The 25,441-nt window shown below is 42.6% G+C and overlaps 2 protein-coding genes across 3 annotated transcripts in view; both read left to right on the top strand.

The window, feature by feature from the left end:
* The window catches only part of ITPR2 (inositol 1,4,5-trisphosphate receptor type 2), a 185,930-nt gene extending 164,310 nt beyond the window's left edge, over window positions 1-21,620 (top strand). For both annotated transcript variants that reach the window (XM_069965955.1, XM_069965946.1), the window contains exons 53-57: window positions 8,877-9,007; window positions 9,164-9,329; window positions 11,307-11,467; window positions 18,797-18,958; window positions 20,565-21,620. In XM_069965955.1, the coding sequence (XP_069822056.1) occupies window positions 8,877-9,007; window positions 9,164-9,329; window positions 11,307-11,467; window positions 18,797-18,958; window positions 20,565-20,651 (707 nt within the window). In that variant the 3' untranslated portion in view covers window positions 20,652-21,620. The remainder of the gene's footprint in view (window positions 1-8,876; window positions 9,008-9,163; window positions 9,330-11,306; window positions 11,468-18,796; window positions 18,959-20,564) is intronic.
* Window positions 21,621-22,036: 416 nt separating this feature from the next.
* BHLHE41 (basic helix-loop-helix family member e41) overlaps window positions 22,037-25,441 on the top strand; it is a 74,942-nt gene continuing 71,537 nt past the window's right edge. Inside the window, exon 1 of the mRNA XM_069966143.1 lies at window positions 22,037-22,360. Within this exon, the coding sequence (XP_069822244.1) occupies window positions 22,317-22,360 (44 nt within the window). The 5' untranslated portion in view covers window positions 22,037-22,316. The remainder of the gene's footprint in view (window positions 22,361-25,441) is intronic.

The raw sequence follows: 25,441 nt of genomic DNA, 5'->3' as shown, positions 1-25,441 counted from the left end.
TGCAGGTCATAGTCAGTAAAGAGGCAGTTCACCAAAAGAAAAACCAAATCAACTGATGCCAGAAATTTGTAATTTACTTCTATAAAAAAAAAAAATGTCATAGTCTTCCAGTACTTATCAGCTGCTGTATGTATTCTCTCCAGTCTGGAAAGCAGGAGAGGTTTTCTATGGGGATTTGCTGCTGCTCTGGACAGATCCTGACATGGACAGAGGTGGCAGCAGAGAGCGCTGTGTCACACTGGAAAGAATACACCACTACCTGCAGGACATACAGTAGATGAGAAGTACTGGAAGACTGGAGATTTTTTTTTTTTTTTAATAAAAGTAAATTACAAATCTCTGGCACTTTCTGGGACTAGTTGATTTGATAGGAAAAAATTTTGGGGGGTTATTATTGATTAAAATAACCTAAATGCATTTTGCTATACTGCACACAACCCTATAAGGACAAGGGTGGCGCTCTTTTTTTAAAAAAAATTATAATTTAGAATAACCCCTTTAATGGCGCTGAGCTGCAATACCAGACATAGCCTGTGAGACAAGGGGGGCGCTGTCCCATCTCTTCTGCCTGCTTCTCTGTTGTCTTCTTTCCTGCGCACTCAGAAAAGGATGAGCTGCAATACCAGCTGTAGCCTATGGACAGGGGTGGCGCTGTTTCACAGAGCTTAGAATCCATATATTGAAAGTTGACAGATTCTCACCCGTTCCGGCTCACTAGGCATAACAGGGCCGGCTATGGTGGCCATTACGCTGCCCCCTATATACCTATCAGTGGTGCTTGCCGCAGTCACATGTCACTCGCCTCGTCTCTCGTGGCTGTCGGACGACTTCTCCCTCATTAACAGCTAATTAATGGCAGCGCATCCGCATGGCACTGGCAATTCAGCGGCAAGCGTGAGAGATAAGTCAGTGAGATGACGCCTGCCGACCCACCAGGGAGGGATTGTGCTGTCAAAACAGCCGTAAACATCGGGGATGGGGAGGGGAGGGCTGGATGGCGGCGGTCCCCTCCTCCGTGTACACAGGGCTCCCTCCTGATGGCTGCACCCAGCTTTATATAGGTTAAATCTCCATCTGCTTTGTATAAGTTGTTTTATCCGGTAAGATTTGGGGTTGTCTACTGTGATGGTTTAGACAGCTAAAGACGGAAGGGGGGTGGGGGGGATTTAGGTTATTACACTTCCCTGGTGGTCTAGAGCAGTGAAGGGGGGGACGTATACTGAAATGACAGGGTCACTTTAACACTCTCCATGACTTTAGATTATCCCCAAACATGCACAGCTCTGCTACATAAACATACCCACAGACACACACAGTGCTACTATGCCAATATACGGACACAAATGAACCTCTGCTACATCACCATACACAAACAGCTCTGCTACATACACAAAGAAAGACACACTCATATCTTCTACATCACCATACAGAAAGAGCTCTGCTACATACACACGCCTCTGCTGCATTACCATACAGAAGGAGCTCTGCTACATACACACGCCTCTGCTGCATCACCATACAGAAAGAGCTCTGCTACATACACACGCCTCTGCTGCATCACCATACAGAAAGAGCTCTGCTACATACACACGCCTCTGCTGCATCACCATACAGAAAGAGCTCTGCTACATACACACGCCTCTGCTGCATCACCATACAGAAAGAGCTCTGCTACATATACACGCCTCTGCTACATCACCATACAGAAAGAGCTCTGCTACATACACACGCCTCTGCTGCATCACCATACACAAACAGCTCTGCTACATACACAAAGAAAGACACACTCATATCTTCTACATCACCATACACAAACAGCTCTGCTACATACACAAAGAAAGACACACTCATATCTTCTACATCACCATACAGAAGGAGCTCTGCTACATACACACGCCTCTGCTGCATCACCATACAGAAAGAGCTCTGCTACATACACACGCCTCTGCTGCATCACCATACAGAAAGAGCTCTGCTACATACACACGCCTCTGCTGCATCACCATACAGAAAGAGCTCTGCTACATACACACGCCTCTGCTGCATCACCATACAGAAAGAGCTCTGCTACATACACACGCCTCTGCTACATCACCATACACAAACAGCTCTGCTACATACACAAAGAAAGACACACTCATATCTTCTACATCACCATACAGAAAGAGCTCTGCTACATACACACGCCTCTGCTGCATCACCATACAGAAAGAGCTCTGCTACATACACACGCCTCTGCTGCATCACCATACAGAAAGAGCTCTGCTACATATACACGCCTCTGCTGCATCACCATACAGAAAGAGCTCTGCTACATACACACGCCTCTGCTGCATCACCATACAGAAAGAGCTCTGCTACATACACACGCCTCTGCTGCATTACCATACAGAAAGAGCTCTGCTACATACAGACATACACACAATAATAATACAGATTGTCCCTACCTACAGTATTTACAGGGAGCCCTTCTACCAGTCATGTGACAGCTTTTAGAGCAGAGTGGTGGTCGGTAACTTAGATGAGCTTTAACCTTGGGAGAAGCATATCAGGGGAAGGAGGCAATGAATGGATGTATTTGTAAAAAATAGTTACCAGGACAAGACTTACAAGTATAACTATATTAGCTGAGATGAGGATACCCCTTTAAGAGTCTTAAAGTGCTTCAAACCCAACTGTTTTGCCCATCTAATGTGTATGGTGGCATCCTGACAACTCTTTACGGCAGAGGGTAAGGTAAAATAATAGAGAGCGTGTCCTAATACATGATCAGTTGGCAAGAACAAAGATCGTCTCCCTCTCTGGAGGACTCAGGATGTCCATGTGTTACTTGGCCCATTCATTTCAGTAGGGATACTTAAAGGGTGATTATATATATATATATATATATATATATATATATATATATATATATATATATTTATATATTTTTTTTTTTTTTTCAAATCTACCAGTGTCAGAAAGTTATATAGATTTGTAATTTGCTTTTATTTAAAAATCTCAAGTCTTCCCATACTTATCAGCTGCTGTATGTCCTGCAGGAAGTGGTGTATTCTTTCCAGTCTGACACAGTGCTCTCTGCTGCCACCTCTGTCCATGTCAGAAACTTTTTTATCATAGCATTAGAGGTTTTCTATGGGGATTTGCTACTGCTCTGGACAGTTCCTGACATGGACAGAGGTGGCAGCACTTCCTGCAGGACATACAACAGATGATAGGTACTGGAAGACTTGAGATTTACAAATTAAATTTGTAAATTACAAGTCTGTATAACTTTCTGACACCAGTTGATATGAAAAAAAAAAACACATTTCACTGGACAGCCCCTTTAATACTTTACTATTTTACTTACTAGTTTTTATTAACTTTTTACTTATTATTTACTATTACTCGTAATACTTTATTAGTCCTGTGGTGGCGCTGCTCCTCCTGCACCTCCACAGATGAGCATCCACGACATGATGTCCATGATCAGTGACTCTCCATGCCATCCATTGTCTATAGGACCAGTAATAGTCTGAGCATTAGCTTTTTTTTCCCATATTTTACCCTGTGATCGGTTCCGGTCACCATGTGACTATAAGTCACGGTTATAAGTCATGTGTCACGCAGTGAGACCACAGGACTTGGCAAGGCCTTGGGAGCGTAAAAGACACATATCTGCTAGGGAAGCTGTAATACAGAAGGTGCTGGCCGCAGCATTGGGATGGACGACTACTCAGGGGTCCGGGGTGCTAGATTTTGGGTTTGCACTCGCCTTTTGCTGATATCCTAACATCTAAAGATGCATCTATCTGCCATAGAGGCTTCTATCACCACTTGATATCATTCTTACCTTATATGGTCATTCAGTGCGCTACAGTCTCCTCCCTATCATTCTGGCTCCTCCCCTAGACCATCTTGCGATCATCGGATCATCTTCCTCTGACTGTACAAGTAGAAGTTATTATAAAGAGAGAAGAGCTGCAGTATAAAGCCTAGAAAAGATCGTATAGAAGCACAAGTAATATCCGCGACTAACAAGGACAGCAGAGATTGTTTGTCCTCTCTATACCACAGTCCTGCCACAAAGCATCATGGTCCTCAATTTAGAAGGATCAAGGGGTAGTAGTTTGTAATTTACTTCTATTAAAAGATCTCCAGTCTCCCAATACTTATCAGCTGCTGTATGTTCTGCAGAAAGTTGTGTCTTCTCTGCAGTCTGACACAGTGCTCTCTGCTGCCACCTCTGTCCAGAACAGTAGCAAATCCCCATAGAAAACCTCTCCTGCTCTGAACAGGCACTGTGTCAGACTGGAAAGAATACACCACTTCCTGCAGGGCATATAGCAGCTGATAAGTATTTTTTTTTTTTTTTTCTTTTTTAAATAGAAGTAAATTACAACTCTCTGGCACCAGTTGATTTGAAAATTTTTATTTTTTATTTTGTTAAACTCTCCCTTTAAGAGAAGATTTGATAAGCCCTGGTGGTGAAGGTGTTAATAACCCTCGGCCTAATTGCTCTGCTTTCGCCCGTATATTCCTATAGATATTTTCTTTAGAATTCCCCAATTTGTTTGAGTTGTTTTCTTGTTCCATGCGGCATAAACAAGATAATTTGACAGACAGCGTAAATCAAGGCGTGCGGGGCAAACAAGGATTCCTCTCAAGGGCTTAAGTGTTTTTGTGGACTGACTCTCTCTTCAGTCACCTTCACAGATGTAGATCTGCACAGCGCCGGAGGATTTTTTTTCTCTTTTTTTTTCACAATGAGTAATTGATAGCCCTCAAATGACTTAACATGTGACTCTGCTGAGCTAGATTATGTAAAAGCGTGGAGCAGCTGGGATAAAATATGAGCCGCACGTTAACACCTTGATGTCAGGCAGGGACGACTGCACGGAAGAAAAAGAACACACCTTGATATTATACCGCCCCATACTGACTGCTGCCCCCACCCTGCTGACTCCAACCCAAAATTATTAAAGAGCTGCGGAGTGTACCGGCCTGCTGCGCTGTTCCATCAGAGGAAGCAAGTGGCAAGCTAGGTAGACTATCTGTATCCATCACAAACCACTGTAATTCTATATGTGCAAGAATATACTATAACACTGCTCCTATATACAGGAATATAACTACTATAATACTGCTCCTATATACAGGAATATAACTACTATAATACTGCTCCTATATACAGGAATATAACTACTATAATACTGCCCCCTATATACAGGGATATAACTACTATAATACTGCTCCTATATACAAGAATATAACTACTATAATACTACCTCCTATATACAGGAATATAACTACTATATCACTGCTCCCTATATACAGGAATATAACTACTATAATACTGCTCCTATATACAGGAATATAACTACTATAATACTGCTCCTATATACAGGAATATAACTACTATAATACTGCCCCTATATACAGGAATATACTATAATACAGCTCCTATATACAGGAATATAACTACTATAATACTGCTCCTATATATACAGGAATATAACTACTATAATACTGCTCCTATATACAAGAATATAACTACTATAATACTGCTTCTATATACAAAAATATAACTACTATAATACTGCTCCTATATACAAGAATATAACTACTATAATACTGCTCCTATATACAGGAATATAACTACTATAATACTGCCTCCTATATACAGGAATATAACTACTATAATACTGCTCCTATATACAGGAATATAACTACTATAATACTGCTCCTATATACAGGGATATAACTACTATAATACTGCTCCTATATACAAGAATATAACTACTATAATACTGCCCCCTATATACTGGAATATAACTACTATAATACTCCCCCCTATATACAGGAATATAACTACTATAATACTGCCTCCTATATACAGGAATATAACTACTATAATACTTCCCCCTATGTTTACATAGACAACCAGCAGATTTGTGATCATCCGCTATGTATAATCTTGCACACCGCTGGTATCTATCGCACAGTTTTTTTTCTTGCAATAAACCTGAAGCCAAATATTGATCAATATGAGAAAATTTCTCAAAGGAGCTAAATATTATTTTAGTTAAATTGAGATGGAAAATTATAAAATCTCTTCTTGATCTGAGACGCGCGGTTGTGAGTTGTGTCTGCACAATCATGATGATATGATAGATGATAGATAGGTGTCCTGCCGGGCTGCTACGGGGTCCCTTGGGTTCATATCACAGTGGGCCGGAGTGGTGTAGTGTCCCTATTAGAACAGCCACCCACAGAAAGGGGAAGTGTCCCAAGGATGTGGTGTACACTGTGTCGGTGTGGGTTGAAGAATCACAGAGTCTCTTTATCATAAATAATCTTGCTTGGAAAGTACTTGTGTGCAGCAGAACATACAACTTTCCCCGGACAGGGTTCGTTTCTCTTGAGAAAGCACTTAATAATACACTTAATACACTCGGTTGTACACTTGACTATACAGCAACCAGATTTGTGATAGGGATACAGTGAAGAGTACAGTCGTGCTGACTAAGTAGCATGTAGAGAGATACAAAGAATCAGAGTAGCAGAGAGGAGGATGTTGTGAGAAGATAATACTTGTGCCCGCCAGTGTCGGGGGGACCCATCCTATGAGGGTGACACAAGGCCCCAGACCTTGTTACCTGGGATCAGTGGAATGTTGAGGATTTCCTGCTGACAACTGCGCTGCGAGATAGAGTACCCAGGCGTACTGCAACTTTGCTCTATCCGGATCAGTTCCTAGCTTACTGCTGTCTGTGGATAGTGTCTTGCACTGTGACTCTCCTAGTCGTCTCCTGTAGGAGTTTAACACTGCATAGTGTTGTGTAGGGTAAACTGAGGAGAAACTGTTAGCTTTGTCCCGTCTTGCTTCCTACCCATACGGGGATCTGACTAAGACTAAACTCTTGAGAGTAGGGGACCTGGCAGAGAGCCTGGGCCAGAGAGAACCACTGTAGAGAGCTGTCTAGCTTGTGTCCTTCCTCTACAACGTCCTACACAAAAGTCTCATGCACTTCCTCTACCCATGTGACTTCCTTTCTCAGCGTATCTAAAGTGCGCTGTGAGTGGGTGAAGAGTGCATTAGAAGAATTAAAGAGTTCACAGATCCATGTGACAGACAAATAAACAATAACCCTTTACATACTTCAGCTGTGCAGCATCTGGGTACATATATCTAATACAGCGACATCTAGTGGTGAAACTTTATCACTACCTTCATCACCACTCGTGTGCAATAAGTACGAAGGGTGTAACCAATAGCAACACCCGTGGTGGGATAGGAAATAGATAGAAAGATAGATAGATAGATAGATAGATAGATAGGAGATATATAGGAGATAGATAGATGATAGATAGGAGATAGATAGATAGATAGATAGATAGATAGATAGATAGATAGATAGATAGGAGATAGATAGATAGATAGATAGGAGATAGATAGATAGGAGATAGATAGATAGGAGATAGATAGGAGATAGATAGATAGATAGATAGGAGATAGATAGGAGATAGATAGATAGATAGGGGATAGATAGGAGATAGATAGATGATAGATAGATAGATAGATAGATAGATAGATAGGAGATAGATAGAGAGGAGAGATAGATAGGGGATAGATAGGGGATAGATAGGGGATAGATAGGGGATAGATAGGGGATAGATAGGAGATAGATAGGGGATAGATAGGAGATAGATAGATAGGAGATAGATAGATAGGAGATAGATAGATAGGAGATAGATAGATAGATAGGAGATAGATAGATAGAAGATAGATAGATAGGAGATAGATAGATAGGAGATAGATAGATAGGAGATAGATAGATAGGAGATAGATAGATAGGAGATAGATAGATAGATAGATGATAGATAGATAGAGAGATAGATAGATAGGAGATAGATAGATAGATAGATAGATAGATAGGAGATAGATAGGTAGGTAGATAGATAGATAGAGAGGAGATAGATAGATAGATAGAGAGGAGAGATAGGAGATAGATAGATGATAGATAGGAGATAGATAGATAGATAGATAGATAGATAGATGATAGATAATAGATAGATAGATAGATAGATAGGAGGTAGATAGATAGATAGGAGGTAGATAGATAGATGATAGATAGGAGATAGATAGATAGATAGATAGATAGATAGATAGATAGGTAGGTATTGTATGGATAGACGGATGTTGGATGGATATACCTATGTTTAGCTCTTCCGCACAGAGAACATATTTTATATAATAACCATGTGACATTATACTTAGCAGTGAGAGCCGTGAGCAGATTTTCTCCCGTTCCATCGCCTCCCCATTCGCTGAGTAAACACATATGTTTATCCCGCCAGAGCGGCTTGGGAGCGGAGCCCGGAGCGGAGAGACGATACTTCTATCCCTCACTTATTAATAGATGTGAAAGTCATCTGGCTGAATAGATTTTATATTTATCTCTGTGTAGGCTGCACATGGCGGCACGGATCCCCTCTGGTCGGGCACGCGGCCAGCACATCGCTGCTTCCACACACTCACGGATTCATTATATACCATGATATTTATAGGACTCTGATCCGTCCTCACAGTATTTGCCCCCCTACCCCTGCAGCACCCTGCCTCCCCCACATCCCCACACATTGGGTTGCACAGTAATATCCCAGCTTCTTGCAGTCACCACTGGGGGCCGCTCATGAGCTCTCTGTATACTGTTATCCTATTGAGTCCAATGTATAATCAGTATGCGATTGGCCCATATGCTCCAGGATTGGGCGAACTTGACCCTCATTGCTGGGATACATTGTAGATTACTATCTCATCTTCCCTCCTCTTAGCCACGCCCATTTGTATGTTTATATTGAGGGCTTTTGCTGTCTTGTGATTGTTGTAGATGGTGATGCGGACAAAGACGGGATAGAGCGAGCCTGTGATACGCTGCTTATGTGCATCGTAACCGTGCTGAACCAAGGTCTGAGGAACGGCGGAGGCGTCGGAGATGTTCTGCGGAAGCCTTCAAAGGATGTAAGTCCAGTAATGGCTCCCTTGTCAATAACACAATGGCTTCCAGTAGGGGGCGTCCCACTGCGGGCCAACCATAAGATCATAGGCACTGTGGTCAGGTTGTACTGCACCCCCCCCCCCCTCCGGTCCTTCACCCAGGTATATCCTGTCTTCCAGGAGCCTCTCTTTGCCGCCAGGGTGGTATACGATCTTCTCTTCTACTTCATCGTCATCATCATCGTCCTCAATCTCATCTTCGGTGTCATCATCGATACGTTTGCCGATCTGAGGAGCGAGAAGCAGAAGAAGGAGGAGATCCTGAAGACCACGTGTTTCATCTGTGGTGGGTAGAGAACCTGTCTAGTCTGATGTAACCTCAGTGTCAGGTTTGGGGTGGTGGGTGCAGACTGTAGGGGGCGCTGTGATCACTAGTAATACCACCGCCATGTATTACTGTTATCTGTGAAGGTGAAGCTCACACCTTGTCATTCCTTCCCCCGCCATAGTCGTGTTATTATCCGCAGTAAATCACCACCTGCAATTATCCGCAGATATTTCCATATAAATACACAAGTCCTTCCGTATAGAATCTAATGAATCACATCTATGAATCATCTCAGTCTAATGCATTATACCAGACCCCCAGGAGACCCCCCACCCCTCTCTGTCCTGTCCCCCCCCCCCCTCATTTCTGCCTCTGTGCCCTTTTTTTTATTCCTTCCTCCCACTCTCAGTCCTCCTGATATGGTTTCCCCCCATTGTCTTTTTCTTTCTCCCCTCCCTCCTTTTCAGTTTTTTCCTCTTTCTCTTTCTTCTTCCCTCTCACATACCCTTTCCTTTTCTATCTCTTTGCTCCTCCTTTTCCCATCTCATTTCTATCTCCTACCCTTTGTTTCTCTATCTCCTCCCTTTTCTCTCTCTCCTCCCCTTTTTCTCTTCCCTTCCCTTTTCTTTTTCTATCTCCTCCCCTTTCTCTTGCTGCCCCCTCTCCTTTCTCGATCTCCTCCTCTTTCTCTCTCTATCTTCTCCCCTTTCTGTCTCCTCCCCTTTCTCTCTATCTTCTCCCCTTTCTGTCTCCTCCTCTTTCTCTCTCTATCTTCTCCCCTTTCTGTCTCCTCCCCTTTCTCTCTCTATCTTCTCCCCTTTCTGTCTCCTCCCCTTTCTCTCTCTATCTTCTCCCCTTTCTGTCTCCTCCCCTTTCTCTCTCTATCTTCTCCCCTTTCTGTCTCCTCCCCTTTCTCTCTCTGTCTTTTTCCCTTTCTGTTACTTCCCCTTTCTATTTCTGTCTCCTCCCATTTCCCTTACTATTCTCTCCCCTTTCTTGCGCTCTATCCTCCCCTTTCTCTCTATCTCCTTTTCTCTTTGTATTTCCTCTCCTCTTTCTCTTTATCTCTTCCCCTTTCTCTTCACCCTCCCCTTTGTCTTTATCTCCTCTCTTTTGTCTTTATCCCCTCATCTCCTTGTTTTATCCCCTCCTCTTTCTCTTTCTCCCCTCCTCTTTCTCTTTCTCCCCTCCTCTTTCTCTTCATCCCCTCCTCTTTCTCTTCATCCCCTCCTCTTTCTCTTCATCCCCTCCTCTTTCTCTTCATCCCCTCCTCTTTCTCTTTATCCCCTCCTCTTTCTCTTTATCCCCTCCTCTCTCTTTATCCCCTCCTCTTTCTCTTTATCCCCTCCTCTCTCTTTATCCCCTCCTCTTTCTCTTTATCCCCTCCTCTTTCTCTTTATCCCCTCCTCTTTCTCTTTATCCCCTCCTCTTTCTCTTTATCCCCTCCTCTTTCTCTTTATCATCTCCTTTTTCTCTTTATCCTCTCCTTCTCTTTAGCTCCTTTCTCTTCATCCTCTCCCTTTCTCTTTATCTCTTCCCTTTTCTCTTCATCCTCCCCTTTGTCTTTATCTCCTCCTCTTTCTCTTTATCCCCTCCTCTTTCTCCTCTCTCTTTCTCTTTAGCCGCTTTCTGTTTATCCCCTCCCCTTTCTCTTTATCCCCTCCCCTAGCTCTTTATCTCCTTCTCTTTCTTTTTATCCTCTCCTCCCTTTCACATTGTATCCCCTCCCTTTTCTCCTTGTATCTTCTCCCCTAGCTCTTTATCCCCTCCCCTTTCTCCTTGTATCTTCTCCCCTAGCTCTTTATCCCCTCCCCTTTCTCTTTATCCCCTCCCCTTTCTCCTTGTATCTTCTCCCCTAGCTCTTTATCTCCTCCCCTTTATATCTTTTGACCCCCCCATATTTCTTCTCCATGTTCTCATTCCTCCCCTCCCCCCCCTTCTCTCCCTCTGCTCTGCTCCTTTCTTTCTCCTCACTCTTTCCTTACTTTCTTGCAGGTCTGGAGAGAGACAAGTTTGACAATAAGACGGTGTCCTTCGAGGAGCACATCATGTCAGAGCACTGCATGTGGCATTACTTGTACTTCATCGTCCTGGTCAAAGTCAAGGACCCCACGGAGTACACCGGCCCCGAAAGCTTTGTGGCTAAAATGATAGCAGTAAGTGATGTAGGAGTATTCAGCCTGCCCCTCCCCCATGCTTTACACTGCAGCTCCGCCTCCTCTGATTAGCTACAGTGCAGCAGCAGGAGCCCAGCGGGCGGCCGGGACGCGGAGATCCCATTTACATGACAAGGAGCTCAATCACTTTATTGAAACTTTTGTGCAAAGTGTCCGACCAACCAAATAAAAGATGGAATGATGAAATCCCGACAAAGCGGCGCGGTGGCGGCACAATTCCACGTACGCCGTTATTTTTAGCCATTGTATTGACCCAATTTGAAAGGACTTGCGGAAACGCGGCCCCAGATTGGTTATTTAATGTATTTTTCTTGCAGATTCTATAATTGCTGCGTGTGGGAGGAGGACGACATATGAGAAGCCAGATCTTCTCCGCGCTTTAATTATATTTCATGTCTGATTCGACCCCTCGTCGGCTTATGAGTCATTTGTTTCTGCCGCCATCACGCTAAACAGCGTTTTACACCCTCGTCCAAAAATCGTCGGCAGAAACCCGCTTCCCAGAAATCTATTTATTACGTCTCGCTGCTAATTTATCACATAATCGCTGTTTGGAGTCGGATTAAACTCGTTTTTTGGGGGGTTTTTTTTGGAGCTCGTCCAAGAGTATAAAGCATAGGTGACACAGCCCCTCCCCCGCCATGGGGAGTATATAAGCATGGCGTCTTAAAGTGGGACTCCACCTTGTGAGGTTTTTTAAGAAAATGTTAGGGGATCGCCTATGTAACGATTCCCTAATAAGATGTTATTATTGGAAATGCTCCCGGCAGCTGCCATAAAGGGTGAAATCTCAGAATTCGAGGGACAAATAGAGATTTCTTCATACATCCCAACATTTATATAGAATCAGCTAGTGTCAAAAAGTTATATAGATTTGTAATTTACTTCTATTTAAAAAAAACTCCAGTCTTCCAGTATTTATCAGCTGCCGTATGTCCTGCAGGAAGTGGTGTATTCTCTCCAGTCTGACAGTGCTCTCTGCTGCCACCTCTGTGCATGTCAGGAACTGTCCAGAGCAGCAGCAAATCCCCATAGAAAACCTCTCCTGCTCTGGACAGTTCCTGACATGGACAGAGGAGAGCACTGGAAAGAATACAACACTTCCTGCAGGACATACAGCAGATGATAAGTATGGGAAGAGATTTTTAAATAGAAATTACACATCTCTATAACTTTCTCATACAAGTTGATTTTAAGAATTTTCTTTCTCAGGAGTAATGGCACTAACCCCCAGCCATGTGTGTAGTAAGTCATGGCGGCCATATTGGTTGTCACTAAGCTTTCTCACAAGCAGAAATAACTGGACAGAAGAGGATGAGTGGAGGGCAGACGTGAGGGATTGTGTGATGTCAGGTGGGGGTGCCCTCTCCTGCTGCTGCGGGGTTAGTATGGGATGATATATAGCGGTTGTTTGCAGGGAGATCACGTCTCCTGTTGATATTTTATGGCGCTGCTTCCTCTGGGTGTCGGGATACGATTGTGGTTGATGAAGAGGTTTCATCTGAGGACAGCGACTGTTGTGATATTATCGAACATGTGACAAATGGGGGCAAGGTCACATGCAGAGGGCGGGACGTTATCACCCCAGTCCTGTCAGGGTGTGATGATGGATCCCGAGACTATAAGCTTCATATCAGACACTGCTGCTGAGGGTCTCAGCCGAAATCCAGGATTCCTGTATAGATGAGACCTGGTGGGGGCCTAGATGTGGGGCCGCATACTGCCCTATAGTGTCCATATCAATGGTGCTGTGCATTCATGCCATATACATTACCCATAATAATACTGCCATACATTACCCATAATAATAATAATTGTGCCATACATTACCCATAATAATACTGCCATACGTTACCCATAATAATAATAGTGCCATACATTACCCATAATAATACTGCCATACATTACCCATAATAATAATAATTGTGCCATACATTACCCATAATAATAATAATTGTGCCATACATTACCCATAATAATACTGCCATACATTACCCATAATAGTGCCATACATTACCCATAATAATAATAGTGCCATACATTACCCATAATAATACTGCCATACGTTACCCATAATAATAATAGTGCCATACATTACCCATAATACTGCCATACATTACCCATAATAATAATAATTGTGCCATACATTACCCATAATAATACTGCCATACATTACCCATAATAGTGCCATACATTACCCATAATAATAATAGTGCCATACATTACCCATAATAATACTGCCATACGTTACCCATAATAATAATACTGCCATACATTACCCATAATAATAATAGTGCCATACATTACCCATAATAATAATAGTGCCATACATTACCCATAATAATACTGCCATACATTACCCATAATAATAATAATTGTGCCATACATTACCCATAATAATACTGCCATACATTACCCATAATAGTGCCATACATTACCCATAATAATAATAGTGCCATACATTACCCATAATAATACTGCCATACGTTACCCATAATAATAATAGTGCCATACATTACCCATAATACTGCCATACATTACCCATAATAATAATAATTGTGCCATACATTACCCATAATAATACTGCCATACATTACCCATAATAGTGCCATACATTACCCATAATAATAATAGTGCCATACATTACCCATAATAATACTGCCATACGTTACCCATAATAATAATACTGCCATACATTACCCATAATAATAATAGTGCCATACATTACCCATAATAATAATAGTGCCATACATTACCCATAATAATACTGCCATACATTACCCATAATAATAATAATTGTGCCATACATTACCCATAATAATACTGCCATACATTACCCATAATAGTGCCATACATTACCCATAATAATAATAGTGCCATACATTACCCATAATAATACTGCCATACGTTACCCATAATAATAATAGTGCCATACATTACCCATAATACTGCCATACATTACCCATAATAATAATAGTGCCATACATTACCCATAATAATAATAGTGCCATACATTACCCATAATAATACTGCCATACATTACCCATAATAATAGTGCCATACATTACCCATAATAATAATACTGCCATACATTACCCATAATAATAATAGTGCCATACATTACCCATAATAATACTGCCATACATTACCCATAATAATAATAATAATAATAATAATACTGCCATACATTACCCATAATAATACTGCCATACATTACCCATAATAATAATAGTGCCATACATTACCCATAATAATACTGCCATACGTTACCCATAATAATAATAGTGCCATACATTACCCATAATAATACTGCCATACATTACCCATAATAATAATAATTGTGCCATACATTACCCATAATAATACTGCCATACATTACCCATAATAGTGCCATACATTACCCATAATAATAATACTGCCATACATTACCCATAATAGTGCCATACATTACCCATAATAATAATACTGCCATACATTACCCATAATAATAGTGCCATACATTACCCATAATAATAATACTGCCATACATTACCCATAATAATAATAGTGCCATACATTACCCATAATAATACTGCCATACATTACCCATAATAATAATAATAATAATAATACTGCCATACATTACCCATAATAATACTGCCATACATTACCCATAATAATAATAGTGCCATACATTACCCATAATAATACTGCCATACGTTACCCATAATAATAATAGTGCCATACATTACCCATAATAATACTGCCATACATTACCCATAATAATACTGCCATACGTTACCCATAATAATAATAGTGCCATACATTACCCATAATAATAGTGCCATACATTACCCATAATAATACTGCCATACATTACCCATAATAATACTGCCATACATTACCCATAATACCGCCATACATTACCCATAATAATACTGCTATACATTACCCATAATAATAATGCCATATACATTACCCATAATAATACCGCCATTCATTATATATAATACTGCCATACATTACCCATAATAATACTGCCATACATTACCCATAATAATAGTGCTATACATTACCCATAATAATGCCATACATTACCCATAATACCGCCATACATTACCCATAATAATAATGCCATATACATTACCCATAATAATACCGCCATTCATTATATATAATACTGCCATACATTACCCATAATAATACTGCCATACATTACCCATAATAATACTGCTATACGTTACCCATAATAATAATAGTGCCATACATTACCCATAATAATACTGCCATACATTACCCATAATAATAATAATTGTGCCATACATTACCCATAATAATACTGCCATACATTACCCATAATAGTGCCATACATTACCCATAATAATAATAGTGCCATACATTACCCATAATAATACTGCCATACGTTACCCATAATAATAATAGTGCCATACATTACCCATAATACTGCCATACATTACCCATAATAATAATAGTGCCATACATTACCCATAATACTGCCATACATTACCCATAATAATAATAGTGCCATACATTACCCATAATAATAATAGTGCCATACATTACCCATAATAATACTGCCATACATTACCCATAATAATAGTGCCATACATTACCCATAATAATAATAATACTGCCATACATTACCCATAATAATAATAGTGCCATACATTACCCATAATAATACTGCCATACATTACCCATAATAATAATAATAATAATAATAATAATACTGCCATACATTACCCATAATAATACTGCCATACATTACCCATAATAATAATAGTGCCATACATTACCCATAATAATACTGCCATACGTTACCCATAATAATAATAGTGCCATACATTACCCATAATAATACTGCCATACGTTACCCATAATAATAATAGTGCCATACATTACCCATAATAATACTGCCATACATTACCCATAATAATAGTGCCATACATTACCCATAATAATACTGCCATACATTACCCATAATAATACTGCCATACATTACCCATAATACCGCCATACATTACCCATAATAATACTGCTATACATTACCCATAATAATAATGCCATATACATTACCCATAATAATACCGCCATTCATTATATATAATACTGCCATACATTACCCATAATAATACTGCCATACATTACCCATAATAATAGTGCTATACATTACCCATAATAATAATGCCATACATTACCCATAATACCGCCATACATTACCCATAATAATACTGCTATACATTACCCATAATAATAATGCCATATACATTACCCATAATAATACCGCCATTCATTATATATAATACTGCCATACATTACCCATAATAATAGTGCCGTACGTTACCCATGTTAATAGTGGTCATATCAGTACAATATAATCCGCTATCTGTACTATTAATAGTGCCACCTAGTGCTCCTGTAACTCCATACAGTTCACACGGTCCATATTACTGTGCCCATATCAGTAGTGCCACACAGTGCCCATAGTAGTATTGTTAGACTGTGACCATTTTAATAGTATAGTGCAGGCCCCATGCTATACAGTACCCAGTATATAATAGCGCCATGTAGTGCCATCTTCTACCCTTTAGTAAATGTCCCCGACACATGTGCGGTACACCTACTCCTGTCATATGTCACCCAGTGTGGTACACCTACTCCTGTCACATATCAGCTGCCATATTGATGGATGACACAGCAGGCGGGAGAGCTGGACGCGTGGATCGGAGAGGTATAATACGTGGAAATCCCTCCGATCAGAGGTCACTGCTCTCATCATAACCAGAGGCAGAAGTGGCGCACGTGCCGCTCTGCTGATACACCTGATTGCTTTATGGCGCCGTAAACTCTGCTCAACCTGGAGTCGTCTCTGATAAATCTCTGTACACATTATCTGCCCCTGTACATAGAACGGACAACTCAACGCAGCGGGGAGAGCCGAACCCCTGTATAACTGTGACGTAATACAGGATCAGTAATGTATGTACAGAGTGACCTCGCCAGCAGAATAGTGAGTGCAGCTCTGGGGTATAATACAGGATGTAACTCAGGATCAGTAATGTAATGTATGTACACAGTGACCCCACCACCAGCAGAATAGTGAGTGCAGCTCTGGAATATAATACAGGATGTAACTCAGGATCAGTAATGTATGTACACAGTGACCCCACCAGCAGAATAGTGAGTGCAGCTCTGGAGTATAATACAGGATGTAACTCAGGATCAGTAATGTATTGTATGTACACAGTGACCCCACCAGCAGAATAGTGAGTGCAGCTCTGGAGTATAATACAGGATGTAACTCAGGATCAGTAATGTAATGTATGTACACAGTGACCCCACCAGCAGAATAGTGAGTGCAGCTCTGGAGTATAACGCAGGATCAGTACAGGATCAGTAATGTATGTACACAGTGACCCCACCAGCAGAATAGTGATTGCTGCTCTAGAGTATAATACAGGATGTAACTCAGGATCAGTAATGTATGTACACAGTGACCCCACCAGCAGAATAGTGAGTGCAGCTCTGGAGTATAATACAGGATGTAACTCAGGATCAGTAATGTATGTACACAGTGACCCCACCAGCAGAATAGTGAGTGCAGCTCTGGGGTATAATACAGGATGTAACTCAGGATCAGTAATGTATGTACACAGTGACCCCACCAGCAGAATAGTGAGCGCAGCTCTGGAGGCTATTACAGACAGTATTAGGGAGGTCTCCTGTAGGTCGGTGTTGGGCTGTTGCCCCCGGTTTCCCATTGGTTTGCTGTGTACACTGACTGACTCCCTGTATCTTGGCTCTTCTCTCTGCCAGTAACCAGTTGGCAGCTTTGCAGTCGTCTCCAGACTGTTGTGACATTTGGTTTCTCCTATTTATATGAATAGCATCTGCTGCGGTACCATAAACGACGGCTCATCCTGCCAAGCGTCGGTCACAGCCCATTGTCTCCAAGGCTGGATCCGAGCATCAGACATCTTTGTATGAATAAAGTTTTGCTGTTTGAATTGTGCGATAAAGCTTCTGGCGGGGAGATGACACCTTCTCGCACCATGGCGGTCACTCTGGAGGAGCCGGCACGTCCATATGTTACACAGACAAGCCCATTGATTTCAATAGGAGCAGTGTCATACTTCATCTCTCCTGAGGTGGCGCTGTTTTGCTGGGGGTCTCTGCTCAGTTTATCCCTTTAAGTTTCCCTTAAAGCGACCCAGGCTCCGCCCATCCTTTAACCCTTCACAGCCGCTCTGATCTTCTGAATATGAGGAATCTACTACCAGAAAAATTTCCTCTTTTGCTCTTTTCCAGGAAAAGAACTTGGACTGGTTCCCTCGGATGCGCGCCATGTCGCTCGTCAGCAGCGAGGGCGAGAACGAGCAGAACGAGATCCGCAATCTGCAGGAAAAACTGGAGACTACCATGAGCCTGGTGAAGCAGCTGTCCGGGCAGCTGGCAGAGCTCAAAGAGCAGGTGGGTGTATGGGGGCACTACCGGGTTAAAGGGGAAGTTCACCTGGTCCCAGCAAGTGCCAGAGATTTGTCATTTACTTTTATTATAAAATCTCCCAGTACTTATCAGCTGCTGTATGTCCTGCAGGAAGTGGTGTATGAAACAGTGCTCTCTGCTGCCACCTCTGTCCGTGTCAGGAACTGTCCAGAGCAGCAGCAAATCCCCATGGAAAACCTCTCCGGCTCTGGACAGAGGTGGCAGCAGAGAGCACTGTGTCAGACCGGAAAGAATACACCACTTCCTACAGGACATACAGCAGCTGATAAGTACTGGAAGACTGGAGATTTTTAAATAGAAGTAAATTACAAATTTCTGACACTTTCTGGCAACAGTTCATTTAAAAGAATATAAACATTTTGGTGAACTGCCCCTTTAAGGCAAGTAGCTTCCTCCAGCTTGTTGACTCCACCGATCCCTGAACCCGCTGACCTCCTATTGGATGTGCAGAAGCTGCCGCTATACTTCTGCTTAGTTCGGCTCCTATTCAGCGGCCTGGCCTTGTCTGGCTCTTGAGTTCTCCGGCTCCAGCGCCCACACGAGTGCCTCTCGCTCTCCAGGGGAAACTAATTACTAGTATAGGGGTCAGGCAGCCATCCCAATCCACCCCCCTGTGCCCTCACCTGGCACTGTACCCTCTATCTAGTCACTGACTGAAGAATAGAGCCCCCTCCAGTCTCAACCCAGAGACCACTTATTTAGAGAATATATGGATGTCTGTATACAGGGTATATAGATTCCAACGGGTTTTACTGCCATTAGTGGGTTAAAGGGGTACACCGGCAAGTTTTCTTGTCAACCGGTGTCAGAAAGTTATATAGATTTAGAATTTACTTCTGTTTAAAAATCTCCAGTCTTCCAGTACTTATCAGCTGCTGTGTGTCCTGCAGGAAGTGGTGTATTCTCTCCAGTCGGACACAGTGCTCTGTGCTGCCACCTCTTTTCAGAACAGGAGACATTTTCTATGTGGATTTGCTGCTGCCCTGGACAGTTCCTGACATGGACAGAGGTGGCAGCAAAGAGCACTGTGTCAGACTGGAGAGAATACACCACTTCCTGCAGGACATACAGCAGCTGATAAGTACTGGAAGGACTGGAGATTTTTTAAATAAAAGTAAATTACAAATGTATGTAACTTTTTGACACCTGTTGATTTGAAAGACAAAAAAAAAAATCTTGCCGAAGTCCCCCTTTAAGATCAGGCCCATACTCACATAAGTGGCTGGGATGTAATAGTGCATTTCACCTCTGGGGGTGTCAGTGATCGGGTGATCAGTTGATCATGAGTAGTGATCGCAGTAGAGAGAAATATAGGGGGAGATTTATCAAACATGGTGTAAAGTGAAACCGGCTCAGTTGCCCCTAGCAACCAATCAGATTCCACCTTTCATTTTCCAAAGAGTCTGGGAGGAATGAAAGGTGGAATCTGATTGGTTGCTAGGGGCGACTGAGCCAGTTTCACTTTACACCATGTCTGATAAATCTCCCCCATAGTCTTTCCTATCAGCTCCCCGCTATCTGGATTATCTGATATCGGTTAAAGGGATTTTTATACTTTCCGTTTCCACAGATGACAGAACAAAGGAAGAACAAACAGCGTCTGGGATTCCTGGGCTCGAACTCGCCGCACGTCAACCATCATCTCTCCCCGCACTGAAGCTGCCGATGAAGCGTCGTCATCTCTATTATCCCTAGGTTATTTCTTACTGGGATGAAGCAGGAGGAGGAGCTGCACAGGGATCTGCAGCGCGGAGGTGGAGCTTATAGCAGGCCACACCCCCGCGGATCTATAAGGGATATGTCCGCCTGCGCGGCTCCTTTAAGGGATTGTATCACGTTTGCACTCGCCGGATGTGACTTATACTGGAAAAAAAAACAACTGGATCCTGAGCTACGACTGCGCCTCGAAGGGTGTAGCTGCGCTGTGCCTTTAAGACATGAACAAGGGGCGTGCTCACAGACTTATTGGGGCCATTTGTACTATTTTTTTTCTTTTTTTTTTTTTTTCTCGCTAACTGGTGAGGACTGAGATCCCCGCCGCGTAATGTTCACATGGACATCTCATGACTATAAAGGGAGTGACTGTAAAGTGTCCTTAAAGGGGAACTCCAGTCTTATGTACACAACCATTAATCCAAGTTTCTAACAAAGTTTGTGCTGTCAGTGAATGGAGACGTTCTTGTTTACATCCAGGCCCCGGAATCCCACCCGGACCTGTCACGTACCCACCATAAACACGATGCTGCATTGTCTAGACTGGATACAATTGTAACAAACCCTCAGCTGTGAGAAGTATTAGGTCTCTGGATGTGAATGAGATTGTTTCCACTCACCGACGTCCTGTACATGGTTTACTTTCTCCTCGTAACAGCGCCACACCTGTCCACTGGTTATGAGTGGTATTGCAGCTCCGGTAAACTGAAGGGGCTGAGCTGCAGTACCCTACACGACCAGGACACAGGTGTGGCGCTGTTTTTCTGTATCTGGACTATAACGCTGGATGACTGGTTACATCGACCGTATTTTTTTATCATGTTTTACGACTTGTGTACAAAGTGAGTTTTATAGGTCGGTAAGATGGACGACTAAAGACTAGTGCAATAAAGAGAATGGATTAGACCAGCGACGCGACTGTCTCACCGCAGCTTTATTGACAGAGAACAATTAACAGTAATGAATTATAGGGATGATATTTATGTGGGAGCGTTATATGAGGAGCGGCTGATATCGCTCACTTCTTTTGGCGGATAGCGGAATACACCGGCCCATAGAATGGTGTCTATGGAGCCGGCGAAAAGGCGCACAGACAGCCGACAGGATTCCGAGGACGTTATCCACGAGAATTCCGTAGTGTGAACTCACCCTATACACATGAATGCTGGGCTCCATCAACAGCTCTCTCTCCTGATCCCCCCCTATACACATGAATGGTGGGATCCATCAACAGCCATCTCTCCTGATACTTCCATACACATGAATGCTGGGCTCCATGAACAGCTATCGCTCCTATACACATGAATGGTGGGATCCATTAACAGCTCTCTCTCCTGATCCCCCCTATACACATGAATGGTGGGATCCATTAACAGCTCTCTCTCCTGATCCCCCCTATACACATGAATGGTGGGATCCATTAACAGCTCTCTCTCCTGATCCCCCCTATACACATGAATGGTGGGATCCATTAACAGCTCTCTCTCCTGATTCCCCCTATACACATGAATGGTGGGATCCATTAACAGCTCTCTCTCCTGATCCCCCCTATACACATAGGAACTCAGTTTGACCAATAGCTATCGCTCCCAATTCCCCATACACGTGAATGCTCAGCTTAAGAGAGCGTGCCTGTGTTCTCCATGGGAAAAGGTAAGAAAGCCGCTGCCAGACTCCTCTGGCGAAAGAAGAGACTGGCAGGTAAAATGCTACACGTCTGATCAGCTGGGGATTGGGGTCCCCCATACATGGGGAAGGATTGGGGTCCCCACACACATTAGATGGTGAAATCATCCAACCAATCAGATTTGGGGGCTATTACGCAGGGTCTGGCTGCCGCAATATCCCTCCAGCTTTAGGGACAACCACAATGTAAATGGAGAGAGTCCGCACCATATTGCATCTTCTATCCATAAACCTCGTATAAAAAAAAACGCAAAAAAAAGCGAACGTGCAATAAACAGATCCTGAGCAACCAGAGCGGTACAGATCTAATAACCAATGGGGTCTGCGAGGAATAAGCCGCCCCCCAGACCCCTCACCGAGAACTTTCCGCAATATTCTGAATATTCCCTTCAGTATATGGCCCTATAAGGGAGGGGGGGTTAACCCCTCATGTGCTGGAATCCACCGGCAGGTTCTCTTTCTCTGCCAGTATAAGTATTCAGCGAGCGTGGCGGTGGCGGTGTTACTCATCATCCAGAGGTCTGCGCTCTACAATGTGTTTATTCCTTGACATAACGGCTCCCACCTTATAGAAACATTGATCGGCGGCCGTCTAGACATCCTTTAATAAAAGAGGCTTTGTCTCCGCGCCGACAAACACGCGGGTGCTGGGAGTGAGGGCGCAAATGGCTCCGCAACTGGGTTATTGCACAGGTTTAACCCCTAGCAGCACTTAAAGGGGCATTCCATGTTTACGGATCTTAGGGCCCTATTCCACCGGACAATTATCGTTCAGATTATCGTTAAATTGTTCGAATCTAAACGATAATCGTTCGGTTGAAATGCAGTTAACGATTAACGACCAAACGAGAAATCGTTGATCGCTTTATAAGACCTGGACCTATTTTTATCGTTGCTCGTTCGCAAAACATTCACAAATCGATCGTATTGAATAAGACGTCGTTCGGTCGTTCGCAGTAGATACGAACGCAAGAGCGAAGAAATAATGAAGAAAAAACGATCGCAAATACGATTATTGTTCCATGGAAATGTTTTAAGGTCTTTCGTAATAGCGGTCGTTTGAGATTGTCAATCGTTAACGATTATGTGAGCGATAATCGTCCGGTGGAATAGGGCCCTAAGGTGTAATCGCCGCACGGTGAACATTTCGGGAATTGTGTGATTTATCGCCACATTCACCAATGAGAAGCACATCCGGATGATCAGTCCAGAGCATAAATCACTCTGTAGCTCCGCCTACTTATGACCACCTACTTTAGAACAGCATCATACCTGTTGTGTGCGCTATTACAACTCAGCTCCATTCACTTCAATGGAACTGAGCCGCAATACCGCCCACAACCTGAGGGCAAGAGTGGCGATGTTTCTGGAAGAAAAGCACCATGTTTTTCTACTCCTGGATAACCCCTTTAAGGACTGTTATCGAGCAGGGGTGGGACTTAAAATCCCCCAACAATTTGTCGTATTAGTATTTCCGTGACGGATTTGCTGTGACATTACAAATCATAATTATAATATTACTAATAGTTCAATAATAATAATGATTATGAACCATAAAAGAGGTGGAGTTTAAACTCTAATTTGAATAAGGAGGCGTGTCTGTTATATGTAAGTCATGGGGGTGGGGCTTACACAATGTCGGGTTCACATAGCAACCAATCACATTGCTGCTTTCACTTTCTCACAAAAATTAAGCTGGAAACTGATTGGTTGCTATGGGGCCTCTATTTAATGCCCATAGCAACCTATTTAGGGTTTACTTTTTCTTCTGTCGCAATTTAGAAAGTGAAAGCTGAAGTCTGATTGGCTGGTTGTGAAAAATAAATGGAGGCCAATCGTATTGCAGCTTTCGTTTTCCATATGCAGGTGATGCAACTGGTTGCTATGGGTAACACATGACTTTGAGGCCTGTAAGGAAGTAGAAATTGCGTCAAACGTACCTAGGTCAGGGCGCAATTCAGACCTTACATCTCGTCCGGCATATTGTCACCCTCTTACAGGAAGTGTTATGGTGCAACACACATTCCCTTCCCCCACATATGGGTGGGAAGCCTTTATCTTAAGGCCTTGGTTTCTTCCTTCCGGGAGGTTCCAGGGTGAGATATAGTGAGATATAGAGAATGTCTGCCCCACGTCTGACCTGTCTGACTGGAAAACCAGATGTTGTTCCCCGTTACTGGAATCTTCATTTCCAAGAAACCACAAGTTTGGATGAACTCATCCCCGTCCGCCAGGAATCCGCCGGCCGCGAAGATGCCGAGGATGGGAATCTGCTCGCACATTGTTATGTAGACACAAATTGTCTCTTCTTCAGTAGATTTGTTATTTTCAGCTTAAAGAAATTTTCTGACCAAAAATGTAAAGTTGTCCGTATATTGGTAAATAAGATGTTAGAGCAGAGGACGAATTCCTATACACTTGTGGCGGCCATTTCTGCTAACTTGGAAACTGGAGATCTGCGCATTTTCAGCAACATAATGTACTATAATAATACTGCCATATACAGCCTAAATAGTATCACCATATACTGTAGTTCCATGATAACACTGCTATATACAGCCCATGCAATGTCAGGGTACAGTGCCAAGGTAATGCTGCCATATAAGGCCCACATAAACCACTGTAGTGCCAAGGTAATGCTGCCATATAAGGCCCACATAAACCACTGTAGTGCCAAGGTAATGCTGCCATATAAGGCCCACATAAACCACTGTAGTGCCAAGGTAATGCTGCCATATAAGGCCCACATAAACCACTGTAGTGCCAAGGTAATGCTGCCATATAAGGCCCACATAAACCACTGTAGTGCCAAGGTAATGCTGCCATATAAGGCCCACATAAACCACTGTAGTGCCAAGGTAATGCTGCCATATAAGGCCCACATAAACCAGATAATACTTCTATGCAGTGCTATAATATGACAATATAATGACATGACACTATAGCCATAGGCAACAATTATAATGCCACCGTATAGAGGCAAGATAATTTTGATAGATGCAGTCCAGACAATAGAGCCATATATTGCCAATATAATACCGCTATATA

The sequence above is a fragment of the Dendropsophus ebraccatus genome, chromosome 1, assembly GCF_027789765.1.
Source record: "Dendropsophus ebraccatus isolate aDenEbr1 chromosome 1, aDenEbr1.pat, whole genome shotgun sequence".
NCBI lineage: Eukaryota > Metazoa > Chordata > Amphibia > Anura > Hylidae > Dendropsophus > Dendropsophus ebraccatus.
Note: the sequence above shows the minus strand (reverse complement) of the source record. Positions and strands in the feature narration are given on the sequence as shown.